This window comes from Rattus norvegicus, chromosome 11, assembly GCF_021556685.1.
Source record: "Rattus norvegicus strain SHRSP/BbbUtx chromosome 11, alternate assembly SHRSP_T2T, whole genome shotgun sequence".
In the NCBI taxonomy this organism is placed as follows: domain Eukaryota; kingdom Metazoa; phylum Chordata; class Mammalia; order Rodentia; family Muridae; genus Rattus; species Rattus norvegicus.
In genome coordinates this window covers 84907340-84927548 of record NC_141544.1, presented here as the reverse complement: position 1 = coordinate 84927548, position 20209 = coordinate 84907340, and the positions used below count along the sequence as shown (strand labels likewise).

Sequence of the window (20209 nt, the reverse complement as noted above, 5' to 3'; positions counted from 1 at the left end):
TTTTCTAAACTGTAACCCTCAACAAATGGTTTAGCTTCTCTGAGTTCCTGATTTCCTCTGTTGAAAAAAGGAAGCCCCCTTGAAAGGTTATGAGGAGTAACTCCTAAGTAAATGTAAAGCTGTTAAGAGTTAAGGGCCAGTGACAACAACGGTCATCACTTTCTGTGACTCATTGTATGTTAATGGCATTTAACATTTTATTAATTCTTCTTGTTTTGTTATGAAGTCTTTTTGGACATTGTGAAAAATTGGAAATGGTTTGTAGGACTGACTATATACCTTCTAAAGGGTTTTAAATTATCTTTTTTTCACTAATTACTGTATTTACTTTGCATCCCTATCGAAGTTTCCTAGCTAAGACTCTTAGCAATAGGGCCTATGAAATGGTCACCTGCTATAACCAGGCAAGACTTCCAGTGGAGGAAGAGACACCAACCCAGCCACAAAACCTTCCACCCACAAGCGTTGCTGCCTTAAGAGGTGCAGGAATAAGGAAGGAGTAGAAAGTAAGGGAACGGCCAACCAGTGGCTGCCCAATTTAAATTAATCTTACACTAGAAACAGGTGAGAGATAGATAAAATCAGCTGTGCCCAACTCACTCAATCAACAATACGTGCCAAACCCTGTACCACATCTCAGATGTGCCAGGCCTTACTTAAGGTGCTAGGTACTCACATAAACAGTGGCACATTGTCTCAGTGCCAGCCGCTCAGGAGGCTGGGAAAGGAGGCTTGCTGGAAGCCAAGGTTTTTAAGACCTGTGTGGGTTAACATAGCAAGTGATGTAATTAGCCTGTTCCAGCTTTATTACAGAAATGCCACAAATGGCTGCATTATAAACAACAGTATATTCCTCGCAGTGCTGGAGCTGGGATAGCAGATTAAGGTGCTGGTGGGAGTGATGTCTGGTGAGCATTGTGTCTCTCTCTCTCTCTCTCTGTCTCTCTCTCTGTCTCTCTCTCTCTCTCTCTCTCTCTCTCTCTCTCTCTCTCTCTCCCTCCCTCCCTCTCTCTCTCTCTCCATATATATATGGCAGAAGAGGCTAAGCAGTTCCTGGAGTCTCTTTTACAAGAACACTTAACCTGGAGGCCTGTGACCTCATCACCAGGCATAGGCTGGTGTTAGGTTAGGCTTCACTATGAATTTGGGGGAGCTGATATTTAGACCATGGCATATAATACCTCAAATTTATTAAAATCTTTTCCACCAAACTCATTAAATCTTAAACTAGTACTTTTAGTTGTTTTGTATAACTCTTGTTAAAACTAATTTTCTTGATTTTGATGCTGTCATATTTTTTACAACTGTGAATGTTATACCTGAAACATGAGACAGAATTACAGTGTCAAACAATGACCAGATCATTAAAGAGCATTTCCTTCTGAGCCAGGCATAGTGGCTCATGCCTCTAATGACAGCACCGGGCAGATCTCTGTGAGTTCAAGACCAGCCTGGTCTACAGAGCCAGTTCCAGGCCAGCTAGAATTATGGGGTGAAACCTGTCTCAAAGTGGGGCTTTATTTTATAAATTATAGAAGGTAAATTATAGAAATTACCTTCTATAGTGTTAATTATAGTCATGATTTATAACAATGACTGAATCTTAGTTTCTAAATGACTGTCTCTTGAGCGAAGGTTTAAGCTCTGGAGAGTGTTCACTGGCACAGATCTGTTTTGTCTGTCTAAGGCTCTCTGTCCATCTGTCTCTGCTATTCTGTGTGCTCAGAGACTAGCAAAGGTACAGCTTGTGAACTGGTACTTAAAGTTGGGGAGAGCTGATCTTAAGATGCATAACATAGTGTCGATAGTTTTTTCTGTGTCTAATTCTTGTTTTCTCCTACTTTTTTTTAGGAGGTAACAGTTAATTTCACCTATCTTCACATAGCAGTGCTTCAGTAGCAGCTTGGAAGGAAAGTGAGGTGTCACTAGAAAGAGTATTTCCTGATAGTCTCATAGATGCCACCATGTAACTACGCAACTGTGCTTAGGCAGAAGCAGTGACTCAGGGTGGGGCAGTCAAGCTGAGTCAAAATTACTTGATAGTTTCTAAGATAGCGTTTTAGTGGTAAGTAAATATTAACAGATGCTACCAGGTGTGTCCCGCCTTTTGACACTGTGACACTAGTTGTGGCCTACAAAGTTTACACTTAAAAGCTGCATAATTGACTTACCAAAAAATATTTAAAAAACAAACAAAACAAAACCCAACAGCAGCAAAAAACCTCATACAAATACAATGTTTGGCGTAAGATTGTGGTTTTATGCCGTGAAGGTTGGACACACCCTCAGGCTCACATAGGAAGCCTTCTTTAAAGACCGTTGTTTTGTGTGAGCCGAGCAGTTGGGTGGTTGGAGGACATGATAATGAAGGTCAATGAGCAAGTGGGTAGCACTGTTAAATTACTGTTTGTTATTTGATGTATGGGATGACAAAAATTATGGGATAATGAAGATGGTAGGTGACTTTGGTAAATTTGTCAATGACCGTGTGTGTGTGTGTATGTGTATATACGTATATGTTAAAATATATATCTTAAAGATAATATCTATATCTTAAAAGATAGCATCAAGTTTTATGAGTTCCTCTTATACTATTGAATCTGGAAACATGTTGAAATTTCAAGCTACTTTCATCCTTTGATTTGCTGTAAACCAGTTTCATTCATTGTCTGATACTGACAGTAATCATTAGTATCAAAACTAAGAATAAAACAGAATCCCCACTTTTATATCAATCTTTATATTACTGTGATGCTACACCTCCCCATATTATTTTGGGAGCTCATTTATGGTTACCTAGGTTCTTGGGTTATATAAGGTAAATTAAGTAAGCCCTTGGGTGAGCCCACAAACTAACATTTGAACAAACCATTAACCAGCTTGTTTATATTAAGAGATTTTCTGACGATACAAAACATGGCATTTTTTACTTTTTTTTTTTTTTTTAAATCTGAAGCTCTGAAGTCCTGGTTTAGGTTGTTTTAATAATTACTAGCTTTCTGGCCTTTAGTTTTATGACTGGGCAATTGTGAGCCTATTGTTTCTAACACACTACACTATTCAAATTGGTTGTTTGCTGAAACGTCACTGTTTTCGTTTTTTCTGATTGAGAACCCATCAATCTAGTATCAGTGTTGAGCCTTAGCTGCTTTTATCCCAAGGTTGGCCATCTCATAGGCCAGCAATTTATAACAGAGGCACCCACCCCTCTCCTCAGTGGACAGCACCTGCCACCCCGGGAAGCACTGCCCAGAAGACCACATGGGCTTAGCATTGTGGCACATGTGAACACAGTGTAATCACAGCCTACCAGCTTAACCTTTAGTGGTTGAGTAGACTCAGTGTTAGAGAGAAAAAAGGTAACGTGGCCAAAACTGGCTCTAACTTTTCAGTTTTTATAATAACTGTATTGTCTCGGTATCTTAATTATGTTTTTTTAGTAATTGATATGTACTCAGTTACTTTCTCAGAGCCTATTTCTATGTCAAAACAGCTCATAAAAAGTGAAAATGCAGTTGAATTTCGTATGTAGTGTTTCAAGTCAACAGCATACATTAGCGCACATTGGCAATTTTATAAAGGGTTTTACCAAGACATCCAGGGACCTGCCACGCCGGCTCCCTTGAGCATGTCCATCAGTCTAGCTTCACTGTGTTGGTGCCGGCCGGCCGGCTGGCTGGCTGCTTAGGGGTTATTGCACTCTCACTTTTTAAGCCATGCTGTTTTGCTTTTATAAGAACCCAGTTTTACTAAGGGGAAATGGAAGTGCAGTGCAGAGCGCACTTGTGGGACAGTGCTTTAGGTGTCTGAGTCTCCATTTTTGTTTTAAGCTATCCACCCCTCCCTGTCTTGCATCTGTTCTTCTGTTGTGCCCTTTGGTTTAACATTGTTCTCCCTCCCCACTTTTCCTCTTCTCCTCATTGTAAACTCATGGCAGGGTCTGCTTGGTGAGCTCATTCTCTTACAACAGCAAATCCAAGAGCACGAAGAGGAAGCCCGCAGAGCCGCTGGCCAGTATAGCACGAGCTATGCTCAACAGAAGCGCAAGGTGACGGATGGCTTAAGGGGCTACTGATGCATCACACTAATTGGTCATTTCTGCCAGACCAGATCACCCTAACCATTGCTGGACTCCAGTCACTGGAAAGTGTGCTTAACAAAGTCAATTGAAAGGATACATCTTACCCCAAAGTGGGTAGGGTAGCCAAAGCCCAGAATAGAAGCTCAAGTCTAGCAGTTTAGGTCATCTGTAAGTCTGTACATTTGCGTTTAGAATGAAATTATGAACAGCTGTTTGTGTGGTACAGTTGAGTCACTCGAATAATTGGGAGTTGAAGCTGTACGAAATCCTTAAAAGTGTGCTTTTAACACCAGAGTCCCATAGGGTCAGTCCCTGTGTCCTACACAGACTTTTCTCACAATGAAGTGAGTGTGATGATTGTGCATTTATAGGCAGAAATTATCTCGTCTCTTAGAGAAATTTTTAAGTAAGACCAGAAAAATATTAAAGCTATGTACAAAATATATTCAGGAAAAGGGATCCATCATATAGCTAGCTTCTCATTTGCATCTAAGTCAAGGGAGAGACTAGATACAGGTTTAGTACAGTGCTTCTACTGGCTACCTAGATACAGGTTTAGTACAGTGCTTCTACTGGCTAACTGGTGGTCAGTGCGGGAGAGTTGTCACCATAATTCCATGTCTGCTTAATGTCATTTCCTGCCTTTTCTCAATTCCGTGGCTGTGCAACCAACAACAATATATTGTTCAGTTTTCAGTGGATGAGTAAATAAGTAGAAAAAGAAAAATTATTTCATCTTTTGGTTTAAAGGAGATGTAGCTGGCAGTGGTGATGACCACCTTTAATCCTAGCACTGGGGAGGCAGAGGCCGGTGTATCCCCTGTGAGTTCAAGGCCAGCCTGGTCTACAGAGCAGGTTCTAGGACAGCCAGGGCTATAAAAGTGAAACCTTTTCTCAGGGGGAAATAAGACAGACGGGGAGGGGGGGGTCTTGATTTGAGGAAAGACTTATTTGAACATTCTGTGTTTGCATATGTTGTGAGTCTATCATTGAAATATTCTAAGAAGGTAGGTGCCTTCACCGAGCCATCCATACCATAGCTTTGTTACAGAAAGAAGTGGGAGAAGTTTGTGTGTTCTGGAATGTTACCTAGAATTATGAATTGGTACCATTACAATTTGGTCTTTTTTTCATAATGATAAGACTGAAATGAGGCCCATCTGTCTGCTATCTTAAGATATAAAATGCAATGTAAGACTATAATAATGCTTCTAGTTCTGACCATTCCCGGAATATAAGTAATAAGTTCTGGCTGATTTTCTGAGAGTCCGAACATGAATGTTCAGTTTAGGCCTGCTTTACAAGTCTGTCTTCAGACTTAAGGACACCTGTCACTCCTGGTCTGTTTGCGTAGTTACTTACATGACCCTGTGGTTCCTCTCTGTGGCAGTTTGTGAAGGATAGTGACAGAACTGAACTGTGTCTGGTTTGTTTGTAATGGAACACCTAGTGGAACACAACAGGACTGGTTCCTGCAGACTGTGTAGTTGCCTTGTGTGAAAGTTAATGGGCCTTTAAAAAGAATTTATACTATTCCACAATGAGCCCATTCTGCTTACCGTCCTAAACACTAGTTCCTTACCTTGTCTTCCTCTGCTCCCTAAAGTTAGTGCACAGATGACATCAGCTCTTCACCATCTCAACCAAAATCTGTATTCCTGAGATTTTTATCATTCTAGGCATTTAAGGTTTACATAAGACCTAAAATAAACCATAGGTACTTTGAAGTCCTCTAATTATTTCTTCGTTCTTGAAAATCTAGGTCTCTGTTTTTTAATATTTTGTTAGAAGTCAAATGTTTGCCTGTATTTTCTGAGCAAAAGAGGTAACCAGGGGCAGGAGGTGTTGGTAATTTTCCTCCTGTGAGTATATATTCATACTTTTCCGGAGATTCTCAGGTACATACTTGAGTATTTCAGAATAGCCACAGTGACTTACTGTAGAAAATAAGTTCTAAAGTCAGTTTTGTTCTCACACCGAGCTGAGGGTTTTTCTCTGACATGAGCTCACTTGTGGGGAAGGTCCCACCCTTTCTCCATCAGGTTCACAGCCTTGGAATTGTAGAAAAGCTCTGCTTCCTGTCAGGGTGACTTTAAAATTAATTTCATAGTGGAAACTAAATACATTACACAACAGAGCGTGCCTCGTGTTGTAAATAGCTGAGCTTTACTAGTAAAGCCACTGGAGGAAAGCATGTCTAAGCTGTCTAAAGAGGCAGCAGGGCGTGCAGGCCTCACAAGCATGAGGATCTGAGTTTGACCCCAGAACCCAAGTAGCAGAGTCCCAGTGCTGGGGCTCCCTGGCCGGCTGGGTCTAATTGGAGAGCTCTAGAGCACTGGAGACCCTTTCTCTAAGGGGTGTGTAGTGTCTCTGGGACCAAACTAGTCTTCTGGCTTCCACACACATGGACACAGGCATACACATGGGCATGCATACATACATACAGACACACACAGGCCCATGCACATTAAAAAATAACTACAACAAACGACAGATTAGAGAGAGCTCATGCTAGTCTCTAAGAAAACATGTAAGCTATCTTCATACCAATCTTTAATACTTGTTTTATAAACCTAAGAATTTTCATCCTAGATCTTAGGGGAAAAAATGAGATCTAAGTTCTATCTATACCTCCTACTTTAAAACGTCGATTTTGATCCTTTTTAAATGAAGCAGCTAGGAAGTATGCCTTTTTGTAATATTCTAATTAATTGTTTTACCTTCTTATATAGTTTCCTTTATTTTAACCAAATTACTAAGTTAACCTTTAATAGCCCTTGGCTTCCATTAACATTTTAACTTTTTAATTTAATTATTTTAGGTTGTTTTGTTTTATTTTTAAAGATTTATTTATTTTAAATTTATGAGTACACTGTAGCTGTCTTCAGACACACCAGAAGAGGGCATCAAATCTCATTACAGATGGTTGTGAGCCACCATGTGGTTGCTGGGATTTGAACTCAGGACATCTGGAAGAGCAGTCAGTGCTCTTAACCACTGGGCCATCTCTCCAGCCCCTTTTAGCTTCTTAATTCTTATTCCACATGCTGCATACCATTGAATTTTTTATAGTAATTCAAGGTATATTTCAGAAAATCTCTCAATTTGCATTTAAAACCCAAAGCTGATGACGGTGGCAAACACCTTACAGCCCAGCCCCCTTGGGAAGCAGAAGCAGAACAGTCTGAGTCTGAGGCCAGCCTGGTCTACATAGTAAGACTCTGCCTCAAAACGAAAAAGTTAAGCAAAGCAGTGGAAAGGCGCAGTGTTTACGTATCTTACAGTAGAGTCACTACAGTTGGGTGAATGTTTAGTAGAAGAAAGTTAGTCTCAGTACTTTTAAAGTGAACCAGGAACTTAGTCTACATCACAATGTTCATGATCATACTTTAACAGAATGGCAGCATGTCTGTGGTCTTAGTGTGGAGTGCTCTGACTCGGATGGGCCCTTTAGGGCTTGGTCTTTGGGCTGTGGGTTCTTTGACTTGCCTGGCTCCTCCTCACATTTTAAGACTTAATAATTCTTGTCCAGTCTACCCGAGCACAGATAATCAGAGTGAAGATGTAAACTGTATCAGCAAGTCTCTTCCCACTCAAGGCTAAAAACAAAATTTCTGTTAAAAAAAATCTCTTTTCAAAATAATTTTAGGTTTCAAACATATACATTTAAGGAGAAAAAATATATTATCATCCATGAAAATATGGAGAGATTTAGAAAGGTTATTTAGAATTTGGACTTAAAAATCTAAAAATAACATTTTGTAGCATGGACGAGACTTATTAATGTCTACCTCAGTAAAGAAATCATTTAAGATCCAAGGAAGACAGCTCTGCCCTATCATGAAGTCAGTGCACACTTGTGTGACCTTGTCATAAGTGACATCGTTTTCATTGTGTTTTCTGTTTTTGTATTGTGACTACTTTAAACTCTTATTATACCATGAAACCTGGAAGCTTTTAAAAAGTTTGTCTTAGAACTGTTAGTAACAATTTGAAGTATTTTGCACAATACCTGTGAATTTTATTTATGTTCAGATAAGCTGTAGTTGCTTATCTTGGTTTTCTTTCTACAGACACCGCTGCTCTGTTGAAAGTTAGCTGACCTTTCACTGGAATCTAATTTAAATTAGAACAAGCCTCTGGCTCCACTCCCCTCTGGAGATGCTAGTGCTGCTAGTGAGGAAGCTGAAAGTTGTTCTTTAGAAGATCAGTGGGACCAGTGAGCTGTTTCAGTAGCTGAAGGCAGCAACGTGCATGGTTTCCCCATACTTGTTTCTGGAAAAATGGTAGTGCTCAAGACGTTAGGTTCCTCTCTGTGCTTTAGTACAAAGCAGCTCAGGATAGAGGAAGCCCAGATGTTCATCTCCTCTGTGTCTAACAAGTCTTTCTTAACAGATGACTAGCATGGTAACAGGACAGTGACTCCTGATGCTTCTATGTCATAAGATTTTGATGAACTTTTTATTAACGAGTATAAGTTTTTATTATCTTAAATATTCACTTGATTTGTTTTATTTTAAATACACTTATACTCTTAGTGTTGCTTTAAAACTTCATCTTGTTATATATTGTATGTAACCCTAATTAAGCTATTTTAAATATTTAGGTGTCAGACAAAGAAAAGATTGACCAACTTCAGGAAGAACTTCTGCATACTCAGGTAACTGTAGTCAGTAAGAGGAGCCAGCCCTTCTGTTTTTCCTCGTGATCTGAGCCCAGGGTATCACAAGTGGGGGAAGCACTGAGACAGTGAGCAGTGCCTCAGCCCCAGGGGCTTCTGTAGAGAGGTGACAGTGCTCCCTTTCCAGTGAAGTGAACGTCGCAGTGCTTAGTGGCAGGCCCTTATCTCTAGCAGTAATTTTTGTATCTACAAAAGCTAATTGAGAAATAGGGAACCACGTGAATACCAGGTTAACTCACTCTTGGAGAGATTCCTATTTGGAGTGAATCTCATTCTGATTTTAAAGATAAACTGCTGGGGCAGGGGGGTGGCTGAAAGAATTAATGCTTTTATTGTCACTTGCTAGGCTAGATACAAAGTAAAGAAATTTGAGACTTCACATATTTCTCATGAATCCCCAAACCCCTTTCTTTGTTTTCTTGAATCCTGAAATCAATATAAAAAATTTTTCTTAAAGCTATTTCTGGTGGTATAAGCTAATCAATCTTTTAGGGTTAATGAAAAAAACCATTATTTTTTTCTTTTTTTCGGAGCTGGGGACCAAACCCAGGGCCTTGCGCTTGCTAGGCAAGCGCTCTACCACTGAGCTAAATCCCCAACCCTTTTTTTAAAGATTTATTTCACATATATGAGTACACTGTAGCTGTCTTCAGACACACCAGAAGAGGGCATCGGATCCCATGACAGATGGTTATGAGCTACCATGTAGTTGCTGGGAATTGAACTCAGGACCTCTGGAAGAGCAGTCAGTGCTCTTAACCACTGGGCCATCTCCCCAGCCCCCGAAAAAAATCATTATTTAAAAAACAGTTCTATACAATGTAATGAGTAGCTACCTTTCTGGTATAAAATTTTCCAACAGCAGTTATTGTATATAAATAACAGAATTAAAGATTATTTTTGTAAGCCAAAAGACATACTTATCATCTTGGGTCTTCTTAGGAAAAACATAGAAGAAGGGGCAATCTGAGTGAAATCAAACAACTAGTGTATTTCTGGTGCATGGCTTTCCTTGATCTGCTCATGGAGTCTCATGTGTAACCGCACTAGAGCACCTGTGTTTTGGCTGGCCCTTGTCTTGAGACATATAAGATATATATAAGATTATATATGTGATATATAATTATATACATACATACACACACATATATATATCATATATATGTGATTTTAAGAAGATTACAGTCATGTGTGGACCTGTGTGCATAACTGTCCTCAGGTTGGACACATGCCAGCCCATTTATACTTCTAGAGGGTGGCTGCAGGTTGACACTTGTACCAAGGAAAGAAATGTAGATTTCCCCCAAATTGATTCCATATTTACAAAGAAATGTGCCCCAGAAGTAAACCCTGCATGCATGCGGTTCCAGTTGTAAGCCTTTTGTGGATACACAGTGTGGAGCGCATGGTGTGATGGGTCGTGCAGTCCTCTCCGTCCCTGTCAGCGATGCTCAGGGAAAAGAGTGCACAGGCTGCATGCAAAGTGTTCGTTATCAGTTAAAAGGGGTAAAATGGGGATTACTTTTAATAGTATGTTTTATTTAAAGCATTATGTCCCAAATTAGTATCATTTCAACCTGTAGTGCATATAGCACATATTGAAAGGCATTTTATAAGGTTTTCTTTTTTAATGTATGTGAGTGCTCTATTTGCATGTACACCTGCATGCCAGAAGAGGGCATCAGATCCCATTACAGATGCTTGTGAGCCACCATGTGGTTTCTGGGAACTGAACTCAGTACTTTTGGGAGAGCCAACAGTGTGTTAACCACTGAGCCATCTCTCCAACCTCTGAAAGACACTTTTATGTTTCCAAAACACTTTCAAGATCTCAATAACTCTGTCTAGCTAGTGATTGTTTTCTAAACAGTGAAGAGATACTAGAGGTTTACTATCCTTCTGGGCTATGAAAGAAGGCTTCACAAAATATGTTTATCATACAGGCAAGTAGTTGTTCTTGTGCCATGCCATGTGGTTTTAACTATAGATGTTTTTCCTAATGAGGCCCAGCTTGTACATTCCGTAAGGCTAACACTTTGGTTTCCTGTTATTTACCATGTTCTTAGGAGTTTAAAAAGAAATATTTCTCATGTTGTGATATATGATGCGTGATGTACATCTAACCATTCTGCTGATTATAGGGATCTTAATTTTTTGTAAGTGAGATGACCAGTTTGAACAGCTCACCTTGAAAAGCAAAATATGTTGCCATATTGCTACTTGGAAATAACAACCTGCGATAAAGGGATTTTCTTAATTATGTTTTTATGTCAGTATTTTAAGTACCAACAAACTTCTCCAGACATGGACATTTGACTGAACCTGGAAGAATGCAGGCCTCTTACTCAGACAGACTTGTTTAAATGCTTTTTCCTCCCCATACAAGATGACCGGAGGGAGGCTGCCCGGGGTCCCTAACCCTATGTTTCCTGCCTGTAAAGCTCCTGCTTCTGTCTGTCTGTGGGTTTCTGGTAAAGGGGTCCTCACGTGATGTATGCTTAGGCGTTACTTGTTCACGTGTATCATACCATCTTGGTTAAAATAATGTCCAGATGAGAATAAGTTTTAGCCATAGCCTTGTATCAAAGACTTTATTTTTGAAATCATAGGAAATATTGTTTCTTAAGGTTAGTCTAGACTTTTTAAACTTTTTTTTAGTATTTTTAAATTATTTCTTCATCATAGGAAGCAAAGAATTTTATGTTAAATGCTCAATTATATTGGAAAAGTGTGAATTCCACTGCTTGTTTGAAATAATGATAGTTTTATTTTCTCCATATTGTCATAGAGCATTTTAAGTGTAAAAATAATAAGTGTAACTAGTGAGGTCATATGACTCAGAATTCTGGAAGATTTTAATCAGACTTACTATTCGCTTACCCATCTCTTTCTTACACAGCCATGTGTATTGTCTCCTTGCAGTTAAAGTATCAGAGGATCCTGGAGCGTTTGGAGAAGGAGAACAAAGAGTTGAGGAAGTTGGTGCTGCAGAAGGATGACAAAGGCATCCACCACAGGAAGCTCAAGGTGCTGTGTCTAATCAGGGCGTTGACATTCGTCATTGCGTGTACATAACGAATCTTTTCAGTTGCCTGCCTGGTGCCTGAGGAAGCCTGCAGAGGGCCTCAGATCCCCAGGAACAGATGGTTGTGTAAGCTGATGTGTGGGTGCTGGGAAGTGAACCTGCGTCCTCTGGAAGAGCAGCCCAAGCTCTAAACCACTGAGCCACCTCTCCATCCCCTAAATGATGAAACACTTTAATAAATTATAAAGCACGTTGTCATCCTTTCACTTCTAGACAGTGTAAATAGTTCATAAATTGGCCTTTCCAAATCCATCATATATTAGGCCCATAAAAATCTTCATATTTTAAGAGGACCTTTTTCTTTTTTCTTTTTTCTTTTCTTTTATTGGACATTTTCTTTATTTACATTTCAAATGTCATCCCCTTTCTCAGTTACCCCTCCAGAAACCCCCTATCCCATCCCTCCTCCCCCACTTCTATAAGGATGCTCCCCCACCCACCCATTTCCTCCTGCCTCCCACCTTATCATTCCCCTACACTGGGGCATCGAGCCTTCACAGGACCAAGGGCCTCTCTTCCCATTGATGCCCAACAAGGCCACCTTCTGCTGCGTATGTGGATGGAGTCATCAGTCGCTCCATGTGTACTTTTTTTTTTTTTTGGTTCTTTTTTTCAGAGCTGGGGACCGAACCCAGGGCCTTGCGCTTCCTAGGTAAGCGCTCTACCACTGAGCTAAATCCCCAGCCCCCACCATGTGTACTTTTTGATTGGTCTCTGGGAACTCTGGGGTGTCTGGTGGGTTATATTGTTGTTCTTCCTGTGGGGTTGCAAACCCTTTCAGCTCCTTCAGTCCTTTCTCTAACTCCTCCATTGGGGACCCTGTGCTCAGCCCAATGGTTGGCTATGAGCATCCACCTCTGTATTTGTCGGGCTCTGGCAGAGCCTCTCAGGGGACAGCTATATCAGACTCCTGTCAGCAAGCACTTCTTGGCATCCGCAATAGTGTCTGGGTTTGGTGACTGTATATGGGCTGGATCCCCAGGTGGGGCAGGCTCTGAATGGCCTTTCCTTCAGTCTCTGCTCCATATTTTCTCTGTATTTCTTCCTCTGAGTATTTTGTTCCTCCTTCTAAGAAGGACTGAAACATCTACACTTTGGTCTTCTTTCTTCTTGAGCTTCATGTGGTCTGTATCTTGGACTAATATCCACTTATCAGTGAGTGCATACCTTGTGTGTTTTTCTGTGATTGGGTTACCTCACTCAGGATGATATTTTCCAGTTCCATCCATTTGCCTATGAATTTCATAAAGTCATTGTTTTTGATAGCTGAGTAATATTCCATTGTGTAGATGTACCACATTTTCTGTATCCATTCCTCTATCGAAGGACATCTGGGTTCTTTCCAGCTTCTGGCTATTATAAATAAGGCTGCTTTGAATATAATGGAGCATGTGTCCTTGTTATATGTTAGAGCATCTTTTTGGTATATGCCCAGGAGAGGTATAGCTGGGTCTTCAGGCCAATTTTCTGAGGAACTGCCAGACTGATTTCTGGAGTGGTTGTACCAGCTTGCAATCCCACCAACAATGGAGGAGTGTTCCTCTTTCTCCACATCCTTGCCAGCATCTGCTGTCACCTGTGTTTTTGATCTTAGCCATTCTAACTGGTGTGAGGTGGAATCTCAGGGTTTTGGGTTTTTTTGGTTTTTTATTTGCATTTCCCTGACGATTAAGGATGTTGAACATTTCTTTAGGTGCTTCGAAGCCATTCAATATTCCTCAGTTGAGAATTCTTTGTTTAGTTCTGTGCCCCATTTTTTAATAGAGTTATTTGGTTCTCTGGAGTCTAACTTCTGGAGTTCTTTGTATATGCTGGATATTAGCCCTTAAGAGGACTTTCTTATGAATCAGTCTATTTTAATAATATACATAGGTTATCTTCAGGCTTAATTTTCATATTTATAAAATTGGGATTCTCTTAAATACTTTTTATTTATTTATTTTATTTATGTGAGTACACTCACTGTCTCTGTCTTCAGACACACCAGAAAAGGGCATTAGATCCCATTACAAATGGTTGTGACCCACCATGTGGTTGCTGGAAATTGAACTCAGGACCTCTGGAAGAGCAATTAGTGCTCTTAACCACTGAGCCATCTCTCCAGCCCTTAAATACTTTTTAAAAGTTATTATGTATGCATATTATATGTGTATACCATGGGGGGGGGTGTCTGTCCAACTGTGTCTGTTGGGGGTTGGTTCTCCCTTTCCCCCTTTACTGGGTTCCAGGAGTAGAATTCAGGCCACCAGGCTCGCATGGTATATGCCTTTACTTGTTGAGCCATCTTGCCTGCCCCCAATTAGGACTTAGAGTTTGCGAATACTCATGCCTCATGAGTACATGACTCATGCCACTGTTGCCTTACTAGTATTTGTCTTCAGTTTTTAATTCTAACTCTTATTTCCAAGGGAAGTTTTTTATTACAACAATTAAATTTTTAAAAATAAATGTATATTGATATTGTTGTCATCAACATATTGTTAATTACCAGTATCGGTAAATAAGTCATACTATCACCAAAGACTGAAGCCAGATGTGTTCAGTTGACCCGGTTCTTTTAACTCGAAAGTTTAATGCTGTAATCATTGTCTCAGAATAAGTAAAAATGAGTTGCTACAGCATTCCAGAGTCATAGTGAATCGTGCCACATGTTCTAGAACCAAGGTCCAAGGTTGTCTTTCTCATTTAACAAGCAAGCTTTAGTGAACTCCTGACTGTTTTTACAAGTGCCTGGCGTGCTCAAGGATTGGGAAATAGAATTGTCTTAGAAATGGTGTTTTCCCTCATAAGATGCAGTGGTGATGAAATGTGTTTATGTTTAGGCAGATGTGAGAGCAGCTATGTGCCATTTAGGAGTCTCTATTATTGAGGGGCAAAAGAATGCTTAAACTCTCATAATGTTCCCACTAATCTTACTTAGTGAATGCTTGATGGCTACCCTTTCTTCTCAGACCTATATGTATGCGTGTTTGTTCCTTAGTTTACTTGAAGCTGTTGTAGGCCTGATTCCATGCTCATTCCTGATGTCCAGAGAAAAGCAACAGAGGACATTTGTCCTTTGCTTGCATTGCAGCCTTCCCAGTTCTTAGGGAAGCTCTCCTGCTTGAACTGACCCCTGACCACTTCTGCGTTCCAGGCTTTCACACGCACATTCTCCCTGCCTGCACTCACATGCATGTGCTCCCTGCCTGCCCTCACATGCATGTGCTCCCTGCCTGCCCTCACATGCATGTGCTCCCTGCCTGCCCTCACACGCACATTCTCCCTGCCTGCCCTCACATGCATGTGCTCCCTGCCTGCCCTCACATGCTTGTGCTCCCTGCCCGTTCTCACATGCATGTGCTCCCTGCCTGCTCTCACATGCATGTGCTCCCTGCCCGTTCTCACATGTGTGCTCTCTGCCATCTCTACACTGTCATGTGCTTTTCTGCCTTCTATTCCTTCCCCTTCCCTGTTCTCACACAGCCTAGACTTGACCGTGTGGTTTCTGTCTGTTAGTTGGTCACCTGACCATGTATTTGACTCATACAGTGTTAGTGGTTGGCTCATTAATGTTAATAGGCTTTCTCTTTTACTGTCTAACTAGATTATGAGAGCCTAAATTAATAGCTTTTTACTGTCAGTGTATTTCTAAATAAACTGAAGAAGTAGCATTAATTATTATAACTAGTTTTATTATGAAATTATATAATAAAAAAACAATACAAACTTGAATTTATATTTTCTCTTGCTGTATCTGTGGTCTTTGATTTTTTTTCACTGACTTTTGCTAATTTTAATTTTTTTGCTTTGCAGAAATCTCTGATCGATATGTATTCTGAAGTTCTTGATGTCCTTTCTGACTATGATGCCAGCTACAATACCCAAGATCATCTGCCACGGGTAAGGGGGAATAGACAGGGACCTGCCATTAGCAGGAAAGTCCTCTCCTTACATCATCATCGTTTCTGCCTCTCCTGGGGTACCTCAGCTACCAAGCACTGCTTTGTTCCTTATTGAGGACCAAAAAAGTAAATATATGTGTTTTGAAAGAAAATGGTCAGATATCTGCCATTGTACAATCATTATAATGTTAAAATAACTAGGCAAAAAATGTGAGTGTATGGATGAAATTTAGTCTAACAGAATCCAAAAGTATGTTTGTAAAGTATAAACTAGCTATGGAAGACATCTGTAGAAAGTTAATGATCCAGGTTTAGAAATAACTCTTTCACTCAGCATACTTTTAGAAACTACAAATTTGAATATGAATAATAGAGCCAATTAATTCTTTAGTTATGTGTATCTCCAGAGTGCCTACATGCATCAAATTCATTTTTTTATAAAACAATATAACTTCTTTTGGCTCTAAATATCTTAAAATATTTCTTAAATGCTATCATTTAAACCCTACTTACATTTTATTTGATATCAGAAAAATGCTAAGACATGCTAATACATGCTGATACATGCTATTTGTCTTGTGATAGGTTGTTGTGGTTGGAGATCAGAGTGCTGGAAAAACAAGTGTTCTGGAAATGATTGCTCAAGCACGAATATTCCCACGAGGATCCGGCGAGATGATGACGCGCTCTCCAGTGAAGGTAGGGAAGGAGGCCATCCCACTGACGACCTCAGAGAAACAACGCTTCAGTGGTGGAGTTCAGACTTAGCTAGAGAGGGGGCTCTCCCACAGCATCGGGGATCATTCCCACTGTAGGAATTAGAAGGGGGCACAGCTAGGGGCCCACATGCCCAGAGCTTAGGCTGAGTGAAGGTAGAGGTGGGAAAGGACATCTCGGCTAGTGACTGTCTAGGTGGCACTGTAAGGTCTCTTGATGTTATCTAGAATAAGACACACAGGGGCTGCTCTCAGAGACTGAGAATATTGCAAGTAGTGTCAGCAAGTGTAGATAATGTCCTATTGTATTTACCCGCAAGTCACTGGGGCAAAGGGTGTGTGTGTCTGTGTGCGTGTGTGCGTGCATGTGTGCGTGTGTGTGTGTGTGTGCACCCATGAACGCTCTGAGCACGTGCAATATGTAAAGCCGATAACTACTCACCAGTGGAGACAGGAAAAAAATAAATGACTATAGACTTTTTTTTAAGACTTATTTATTTAGTTAATGTATAATGTACACTGTGGCTGTCTTCAGACACACCAGAAGAGGGCATCGGATCCCATTACGGATAGTTGTGAGCCACCATGTGGGTGCTGGGAATTGAACTCAGGACCTCTGGAAGAGCAGTCAGTGCTCTTAACCATTGGGCCATCTCTCCAGCTCTATAGCCTCTTTTATTAAGCAAATATTTATTCAGCTCCTAGTGTGTGCCAGCATTGACCTACCAGGCATGGGTAACCTTTCAACATTGTGGTATTGTATATAGAACACTCGAGAACTGTGCTGTCAAATTGCCAAATAAACAAATATCTCTGTATTTTAATTAAGTTTATGACTTGGTGTTGAGTCACATTCCTCGTTATTCTAAGGTACACATAGCCCATGGGCCAGAGGTCAGGTATACCTGGCTTTAGACAATGTGCAGTAAATTTAAAAAGATTCTTACCGGGCTGGAGAGATGGCTCAGCAGTTAAGAGCACCTGACTGCTCTTCCAGAGGTCCTGAGTTCAATTCCCAGCAACCACGTGGTGGCTCACAACCATCTGTAAAGAGATCCGATGCCCTCTTCTGGTGTATCTGAAGACAGCTACAGTGTACTTATATATAATAAATGAATAAATCTTAAAAAAAAAAAAAAAGATTCTTACCATAAGCATAATACATATTAACTATTTACACTATTTAGTTTGTTAGAGATAGAGCTGGGAAAGTCCAGTGGGGATGACAGGACGCTTGTAGGTGACATAGCTAAGATGGCGTTTGAACCAAGGTTTACAGAGAGTGAGGGAAGTAGTCATGTTGTAGTACAAGTATGCTGCAGGAGGCTGGTGTACAGCCCTTAAGTGGGAAGGCAGTCCTGCTAGAGAAATAGTAAAGAAGCCAGTGTGCTGGGCTACAGGGGAGACTCCTCAGACACAGGACAGAGGGATAATGGATGGCAGGAATAAGCAGATAACTATAGCCTGCTAGGCCAGTTTACAGGCTATGATGCTTATTTTAAGTTAAATGGGAAGCCAGTGATGTCCTCAGCAGACTTCTGTCACCTTCAGAAAGGCTCTGGCTACTGTGTTGAATGGAGATTTTTGGCAAAGTGGGTTGAATTGTGGAGATCAGATGAAAGGCAGTTGGAGTAGGTGGTACTTAGATGCAGAAAGTATTTAATAGAGTGAAAAGAACTGGTGAGATTACAAAACTATTTACAGAAGCAACAGGGTTTCTTGATAGCTTGATAAAAAGAGATCAATCATCAAGGACTTGGGCTTTGACCTGAACAGGTTAAAGAATGTTATTTGCAAAGAAACATCTAAGGAGGTCCATTTGGGGGAAGATATTCAAGAGTTTGATTTTCTTGCTAAAGGGAGCTTATAAATAAGTATCTGGATGTGCAGATATGAGGAGTGGTCTGGACTGGAGACATACATTTTAGAATCAAGACCATGAACAGGAACCGTGACATCAGCTAGGAGCCACGGCAAGAGCATCTCAAAGAGGAAAGGACCATGAGTGAGGAGCAAGGGGAGGCCGAGCCCCAGTCACTCAGTTTACCTTGGGTCAAGTGGGTGGGAGGTGTGGATGCTCTCGGCTTGATTCTGCTTCCCCGGAATAATATGTAGCCAGGTTATTAGCCGTTCAGACACAGAGTATCGAGGCAGAAAAACAAAAGCAAAAGCTTTCTAAGAGATTATGGTGACTCTGCTGATGAAGTCAAGTAATTCAGAGATTGAAGGGGTCAGACTGAAGTCACCAGTAAGGCTGTGGGCATAAATTTAAAGTGAATCTGTGAGGTTGGGGATTGGTTATTGTTTCTCTTTCACATTCGTCTGATAGAGGTTAATTACTGGGAAATTGAAATCACCAAGTAGTACACTCAGAACTGTGGTACATACTGAGACAGTGGGGCTGGTATTAAAATCTGGAAGTGATGGCAATGTGACTGCATGGAGGTGGAGTATTATGTGACTCAAGAGTATTCTTTGGGATCTGACTCTGAGTTGGACACCACTGTGTGAGAGTGGTTTCACCTTCACTGATGGATGGTATTCGGTGTACTGAACTGTGTACATCCATTTCACCGTCCTGGGTGCGAGTCTAATGTATTTCAGTTTAGGCGTTTAAGCCCAGAGCCAGCCTGCGCCTCCTGTTGTGCACAGTGGTCAGTATGAAAACCCTGGGGCTTCATCTTTTACTTTGCTACAGGCACCGGAATTGGAGAGGCTGTGTGTGATACTTCAGGAAATTAGCTGTCCGGGAGGCGGGTTGCTTTCAGATAGACAAGCCATTAGCCTTCTGTTCATCAAGACCCCTGCTGCTTGATAAACTCCTGTTTGTGTCTCCTCGGAGCAATGAAATTGGCAAATCTGGACTTAGCATTTTGGCTTCTTTAACCCAGCTTTCTTTTCAGTTTCTAAATATCAGTATCTTGAAGGGACCTTGCTCATAAGATGAAGGGTTAATTTGGTGATTCGTTTCTGCAGTTCATTTTTAGCTAGGATCTTAGCACCTGAGGTCTCAGTTGCTTTAAAACCCTGAATTCCAATTTTTTTATATACTTGGGTTTTTTGTTTGTTTGCTTGCTTATTTTGGTCTGTTTGACAGTGTGATTGCTGTAGAGTTTAAGCTTTTCTCATAGCCCTTTGTCCAGAACCATAAATCAGTAAGTACTCAAAGGAAAATAGCTGACAATCCCCCAAGGCCTCTAGGATGGTTCTTTCTGGTTTCTGGTTTCTTGTGTAACTTGCTTAGCTTATCTCAGTGTAAGGAAATACATTTTAAAAATAAAACAGTGATTATGGTATCTTGGAGTGTATGCACTGAAAATTAAAGAACATCAAATTTAGACACTCTTGTAAAACACCGTCACTGCCATTGTGACATATTTCAGCACAGTGCCTCTACTGAGAAGCTTGCTGTGACTCCTGGTGGCTAAGGTCAGTCTGTGCTGTAGTACTCAGCTTCGACTGCACTCTTCCCGTCTGTGTGGAGGGAGGTCTGAAGCAGAGGGACCAGCCCTGCCTCCCCATCTGTGCCTCCATGTGTAGTGAACTTACTGAGCAACAGTGGCAAATGAACCGCTCTCCCTGAATTCATCTCAAGTTAATGCTGCCTTCTCTCTGAATTCTTCAAACTGTCGAGGGCTGGCTTCTGTTCTTGGTTGTCTGCAGAGAAGGAGAGAGGCCAGCAGCCTAGCTCATAGCCTGAGAGCCCACCAGTCTCATTGAGAGGCAGCAGTGTCAGCAGCCGTGCGTGCCTGCACCTGAGCA

General features: G+C 40.9%; 1 protein-coding gene across 7 annotated transcripts in view; it reads left to right on the top strand.

The window, feature by feature from the left end:
* Opa1 (OPA1, mitochondrial dynamin like GTPase) overlaps positions 1–20209 on the top strand; it is a 76975-nt gene that overhangs the window by 12413 nt on the left and 44353 nt on the right. For 3 of the 7 annotated variants that reach the window (NM_001433908.1, NM_001433907.1, NM_001433911.1), the window contains 5 exon segments: positions 3938–4048; positions 8688–8741; positions 11685–11789; positions 15643–15729; positions 16317–16430. In NM_001433908.1, the coding sequence (NP_001420837.1) occupies positions 3938–4048; positions 8688–8741; positions 11685–11789; positions 15643–15729; positions 16317–16430 (471 nt within the window). 7 annotated transcript variants of the gene reach the window in all.